This window comes from Homalodisca vitripennis, chromosome X, assembly GCF_021130785.1.
Source record: "Homalodisca vitripennis isolate AUS2020 chromosome X, UT_GWSS_2.1, whole genome shotgun sequence".
Classification (NCBI taxonomy): domain Eukaryota; kingdom Metazoa; phylum Arthropoda; class Insecta; order Hemiptera; family Cicadellidae; genus Homalodisca; species Homalodisca vitripennis.
Genome location: NC_060215.1, coordinates 147,963,128 through 147,970,497, shown reverse-complemented (window position 1 = coordinate 147,970,497; position 7,370 = coordinate 147,963,128). Strand labels below are relative to the sequence as shown.

The 7,370-nt window shown below is 36.5% G+C and overlaps 1 protein-coding gene across 1 annotated transcript; it reads right to left on the bottom strand.

Annotated features, from left to right (window-relative positions):
• Positions 1 to 1,678: 1,678 nt before the first annotated feature.
• Positions 1,679 to 2,371, bottom strand: LOC124369664. Its single transcript, XM_046827714.1, has one exon. It carries the CDS (start codon positions 2,369 to 2,371, stop codon positions 1,679 to 1,681), a length of 693 nt encoding a protein of 230 aa, XP_046683670.1.
• Between the last annotated feature and the right edge of the window lie 4,999 nt (positions 2,372 to 7,370).

The following is a 7,370-nucleotide window of genomic DNA, read 5'->3' as shown; positions in this document are numbered from 1 at the left end:
TAATATTATCAAAATCAGAAGATTTTTTATTTTTCATGCCTATAACAATGCTTATAACCTCTTCTTCCTTAGTAGGAGTTAAACAGAAAGAGCGTGGGCAAGCGTACAATGGAGGTAGGTTCGTCGCTTGGACTTTACCCGGGCGGTCAGACTGTACAGAGATAAGGTAATTGTTTATCTCTTCTGCGATATCGGCTGGTTCTGAGATTGAAACTCCGTTAGTATTTTCTATGCGTTCAACTGTTTTATTTTTACTCTCACCAGTCAAGCTATTTATTATTTTCCATTGTTGAGCACTGCCTCCATTGCATCCCAATAATTGATTTGAATAAAAACTATTTTTCGCTAACACAATTTGAGAGTTTAACATTGAACAGATATTATCAAAATATTTACAAAAATTTAATCAAACGGCCTTCTTTTGTATATTTTGTATAATTTTTTACGTCTTCCAAATTTGTTAAACATGTATTTCGTCAACCACGGACTCATTGATTTGGCTTTTGTAAACTTTGAAGTAATTTCAACATTTTTATTGCTACCACAAATACACATATTTATAATTTCATAAAACTTACTAGAGGAATTATTTACATCATTATCCAAGTATACATCATTCCAATTGACGGTTTGTAACTTATTCTTAACAAGATTAAAATATATAGCTTCTTTTGATAAATCAGAAATTGGAACAGAATTTACAGATTGGTTTACAGATTTTGTTGGCGCAATTTTAAAATTTACAGCTAATAAGCAATGATAATTTATACCCTGATCAAAAACAGAAGACTGAAAATGATTTATATAATTATTCCTTACAAAAAATGGTCTATTATTGTTTTTGATGAATTTGTTATTCTTGTAGGACTGTGAATTAAAGATACAAAACCGTTGTTATTTAATAAACTTTGATAACTAATTGAGGTTTGAGTTTTTGCAGCAATATTCATTAATGTCTCCAACATAAATCAAATTGTTTTTAAGTTTTTGATTTCGCGCTTCAACTCGTTTAAAAATATATTTTCAGAATATGCTTGAAGTCTTTATACAAACACAACATTTTAAAACAGGTAGATTTAAGTTTAATATCAAGAAGTAAAGCATCAGCTGATACCATTTCTATGCGCAACTCATTACAAACAATACTTTGGTCAACAAAACATAACACACTGCCCGCTCTATATCTATCGTTACATTTCGTAAACAAATTATATTCTGGAATATTAAAATTACAAGATTCGTCAGACGAAATCCAAATTTCACTGTGAATTATAACATTTATTTTTCGCTTTATGTGTTCTAGCTCTATCATAAAGTTGTTAAAATTTGACCTCATACTTCTTATGTTTGATTATAGAAATGACAGCGTACTTTCATCATTTTCGGAAAACTGAAAAAACTCATAAATATCTAGATTTGAAATTGACGAAGAACTAAGGTAACTCATAGCTTTGAATAATTAACAAAACGAAAAATAACTGTAATTTACAAAAAAATGAAACAAAACCTAAATTATATACCACTCCTGGTAATAACAAACCCATTATTGATATAACTCTACTTATCCCCTTTAGACTAGTACACTCTAAGCACACAGCAAAATAAATAAATCAGATAAAACTTAAAATATTAACTACTTTGGTACTTAAAAAACCTTATCCGATTTAGCCTACTCGCCTTAAGTAAGACTTTCAAGTGCCTCATAAGATTCGACTCTCTTGAAAGGAGCGCCTTGACTCTTTCGTATAAAGAACTTCCCGTCCCTTGCCCAGGCATAGGCGTACCCCACTTCTCTACACTCTGCTTTCAACTTAGAAAGAAATACCTTATTGTCCGGTGCCAGGTGCTCGTTCACGAAGACTCTGTCCCCAGGAAACACCGCACTCACATCCCGCGCCGTCAGTCCTCCTTTTCTCTGCCTGTACTTCTCAATGATGCTGTCCCGTGTTGATCTTCTTACGAATTTTACGATTAGTGCTGGAGTACGATTCTTCTGAAAAGCAGGAACCCTGTGAGAAGTTGAGATATCACTCTCGCTGACCTCCACACCCAGAGCTTGCGCGAGATCCTTCACTAGGCTGTTGGTGTCCTCGTTCGGTGTCACAGGCAGTCCGCTTATCTCTAAGTTGTCCTTCCTGGAGTAATGGTCCATAGATCTTACTTTGTCCTTCAGAGCGGTGACTTCGCAGGCAAGATTAGCGTTCCTAGAACGAAGCTCCTCATTCTCCTTTCTTAAAGTGACGAACTCGGCGGACATCTCTCTCACGAGCTTGTTTGCTTCATCCAGCTTGTTCGATGCAAACTTCACTGAGGCAGCTACCTCATCCATATCTTTCCTGAAGGTTTTCCCAGTGTCCGAAAGTGAACTCATGTCCAGTTTAAAATCAAATCAAATCAAATCATTTCTTTATTGCTTTTAGACAATATATAACATTGTATAGCAGTCGTCATATATTCAAACAGCAAATACTCTACACACTCACACACAGTCAGACTTACATTTCACTCATTCACACTAATTCACACTATCTTTGGATCCAGATTTTAAATTTTGGTAATTTAAGATATTTTTAGATATCCCAGCGACTCATCATAAACTCCTCTAGCGAATAAAATGCTTTTGACACCAACAGGCATTTGAGACGAGTTTTGAATTGGATTTGATTAGTTGCATTTTTTACACTTTCAGGGAGCTTGTTGATTAAGCCGACGCCAACCTGATGCGGTAAATGCTGAGATACCGCCAGTCTATGACTATGGACTCTAAAGTTGTCCCTGGCTCTAGTTTCCATACTGATGAAAGTCCCTGCCCCGGACTAAAGTGCACTTCGATTGACAGTACAGGATCACATGAAACATATAGAGACAGGGCAATGTCAGCAAACCTAGCTCCCTAAAAGAGTCCCTACACGACTCTCTGTAATTAAACTTTGCAACAATTCTAATTGCCTTTTTTTGAAGCCTGAAAACGCGTTCTCAGGAGTTTAAAAACGCGTTGAGGAGGTTAAAAGTTTTGACCTCCTCAAAAACATCGAACTTCAGCTCCTGTAATACTTTGAGCATGAACCTCCTTTGTTAAAGGGGTGCTAGGGCCTGCGCCGACAGTACTGGGGTTAGATGAGGTGTTACGACAATCAATACACTTTCACTCACGATTTGAACGGGTCTTCTCAAAAGAAGGGTCGTTTACTATACATCGAGAATGACAAAGTTTGTCGCAACCACCGGCACATTTCACGGCAGCCTCCACTTGCTCCACAGCACACACCTGCCCACAGATACCGCAGTTAACGGACATTTTTATTTTAATATGATTAGACAAAATAAATCATAAATACAATTCAGTACGCACTAATACAGCACTCCGCTAGCGATCGAAAACACAAAACTCAACTTGCAGAGACTTGCTGCGGCGGAGCGACACACTAAGCGTCTTATCTGTAAGGACTTTGGAGCCAGACGATTATTTAAGGTTATTTAAGGTACATTATATAAGGTACTATAATGTACTTGTTATCAGAGATCTACAATTTTTCTACGTCGACGCTGACCGTACATTTACGGTGTAGTTCTTAATTCCTGACCACCAGATATGTTTTATATAGTCAACAAAATATAGTTATTTTATTTGATAACAAATTAATATTGATCAAAATTTAATTCAAAACATTTTTAGCTACTATTATGAATTTTGTGTCCCCACAGTATAAAAGCCAAAGTGGACACATCTATTCAATGTAATAGTTTAAAAACCCCTTTTAAAAAACTAAATCATAATAATTTTTTATTTTCGTTTTAAAATATTCCCACCTTTAAAACAATTTCCAAATGGTTGGATGGTTCTAAATACTAACGAGAAGCCTAAACCAAAACAAGACATCGCGTGACGACAGAAATGAAGGCGGCCTTTGCTTGTAATCACTGGTTTAGTCACCTTTGTTTGTGGCTTTAAAAAGAATGTCGCCGATAAGTGAACACGAATTAATTCAGTATATTACAACCAAATCCAATCCCGTATATTAATTTGCACTCAAAGCCCTACTCGTTTGGCTACCATAGACATTGGTATTAGGTCGCCTGAATTTTCTGCAATTCCATACGATATAACATTGCTTGTAAAATAATAAAACACTCAATTGGCCATTGTAGCATTTGCCGTTAAAAGACTAGAAAAATAGAAGATATTTGTCATTAATCCATAACATTGTATTTGAATATTTTTGTCAATTAAATTAGTATTTATGGACATCTCAGATCAGGCCCACAGAAAATCGGCTGGAAATAATTATATTAATTTCTATGGCATATATCTGAAAAATGTCAAAGGGTGAAAGGAATGGCTTGATTTTTTATAGACAAAAAGATAATTTTTATAAGGTACCTTATGTCTCGTTCTTAAATTACCTTTCTTTAATATTGCTGTATCCTTATGTTGTATTATATACAATGTAATTATGTTCACATACTTATCGGGAGCCTTTATATGATGTGACTGACAAACATTACCAAAAATCGTCCATGCCGTTCGGTAGAATCAATGGCTGATTGCAGAAATAAACTGTTTGTTAGTTCTACACTCGTAGAGAAGTATTAAATTATCTTCATAAAGCTGGACGTCCCCGCTCAAGATATATGTTATGCGATTATTTAGCAATAAAAAACAGGGGGTCCAAATCGGAACCTTTAGGCGTTCCTCATAAAAGAGACTACGCTTTAACACACCGTACTTTAAATATCTTTTGTAAAAGGTAAAATATTATTGCGTGAATCAGGAGAAACTCAAAAAGCCGGAAGGAACCCCACGGAAGTGATCTGGGAGCTTCCCAAACGGTTTTTTGGAAATCAAGGTGTTAGAGAGTATCAACCGTAGCAACGTCAGGTTGTTACTCATTACTCGTTCACTTCCACAAGCACGTGTGAGATGAAGATATAAGTTGAAAAAAATCTCGTAAAAATACTCTTCTTAGAAGCCAATAAGATTAGAATTGAAAATATATATATATACCTAAGATTACATGGCCTTTAGTCCATTAATTTATAACATTTTCCATACGTTATCGAAAACTTCACGGTATCGGGGTGGTGTTTCTCATCCCTTTTCAAAACGATGTGAGAAAATTTACCAAATAGGCTTTCACGATTTAGAACATTTTCGTGATTGATATGATTTCCACAATTGGAAATGAGGATATTTTAAACTGCCTCATAGAGTCTAAAAGGTAAAAAGTAAAAGTAAAGAATGTCTTATTTTACCAGGCGAAGTTAGGGCTAAGAAGCCCTCTCTAACACTTAACCTGGGGACCAACGGCTTAAAGGTGACTTCCGAACCACCACCAATGGCCGGGCAGGCGGGCTGCTTGTGAGGACAGGATCGCTCAGCGGTCACCCATCCAAGCAGCAGCCACGCTCGACGTTGCTTGATCTGGTTATCTTGCGATAACCGCCGTACCCGCTACACTACGTCATTGGCCCGAACATGAACCTGCGTTAGAACGTTACGTAAACCGGTTCAGTAGCTCGGAGATTGAGTGACGAGCGAGTACTTACAGGTTATTTTACATATCTGTGCTTGTATTGAGATATAAACATATACTATCAACCTCGATCTGAAGATCAATGATTGAAGGATGTGTGTGAGTGTGAATGTGGCTGTGAGGGGATGAGGGAAGGGAAAGTGCCGTAGAAAGCAGCCTGCGGCCAGACGTGGCCTCCCGATCGAGAACAATGCCCAGCGATACGGGGGCGGGTCGAACGCCTACCACTAACCTATTCACTCTTATTGAATTTGTATTTTTTGCATTCTTCGAAATGATGAAGTCGTCATGAGGTGATTCCGGACCCTCCAAGCACGAGTTCCTGGCAACTTCCTTAGACGATATGCAATCAGTCCTGTGTGAGTAACAATATTTTTATCGCACAGTTCTAGACTACAGACAAGATCATAATCAATGCCGTGAAGACAGCGATAGTTTTGTTCAGTTCCGGACTATCTGACGTTCTATTATCCTGATTAATTCCACAGACAAGATAATAATAACCTTGGATACTGCGATACTGTTGTTCAGTTCCGGACCATCAGACGTTCTTTTCTGCTGATTACATCCACAGACAAGATAATAATAACCTTGGATACTGCGATACTGTTGTTCAGTTCCGGACCATCAGACGTTCTATTCTGCTGATTACTTCCACAGACAAGATAATAATAACCTTGGATACTGCGATACTGTTGTTCAGTTCCGGACCATCAGACGTTCTATTCTGCTGATTACTTCCACAGGCAAGATAATAATAACTTTGGATACTGCGATACTGTTGTTCAGTTCCGGACCATCAGACGTTCTATTCTGCTGATTACTTCCACAGACAAGATAATAATAACTTTGGATACTGCGATACTGTTGTTCAGTTCCGGACTATCAGACGTTCTATTCTGCTGATTACTTCCACAGACATAATAACATTGTATACTGCGATACTGTTGTTCAGTTCCGGACCATCAGACGTTCTATTCCGCTGATTACTTCCACAGACAAGATAATAATAACAACCTTGTACACTGCGATACTGTTGTTCAGTAAGATAATAATCAATACCATGAATAAATAGATACAGAATTTTTAGTGCGGAACTGAACAAGAGGTTCAGTTCCAGGTCTTATAACTACTACCATTTTCGAAACTATAATTAGTAACTCTTATACATCAATAATGCTATGGATTTATTAGACATCTGATTATGAAATGATCCCCATCATAAGCTTAAGTTCATGTAGAATTGGATCGAAATATATTGTCCACGTCTGAAATATTCATATACGTTTTGAAAAATATTTCAGACAGATTTGATGAATCGCTATATGTTCAAGCAAGTTGATCTCTTAATTTTACTCTCTTAATTGAACTCGATAATTTCATAAGTATGAACACAAACTATGTTAACAAACTTGTCTTAGAATAGAAACATATCTTGCAAAATGTTTTGTACCATAAATACGATAATTCAAGATGTATACATTTTCCAATGATCAGAACAAATTTACTTCTCTATCGAGAGAAGAATTCTACTTAAACTTTATTGTGACTTATTTTAAGCATTAAAACCTGTTAATGTTCTCAATTAACGTTCATAAATTGAAGTTCAGTTCTCATGACGCCCGCTGTGGTAGTTCAGGAATGTATATAAGATTTGGAATACCCCAAGGTTTTTCTGAAACATACTGTTTTAAATCTTCATAATATATGAAACTGTACCTTATAATTTTACATTTTTATGACACATAATATCTTTCACTGTAGATCACATTTGAAGAGGAAAATGAATGTGTGTACAGAGGTGGAGGATCCGACAACTGGAGTAACCATGTAAGT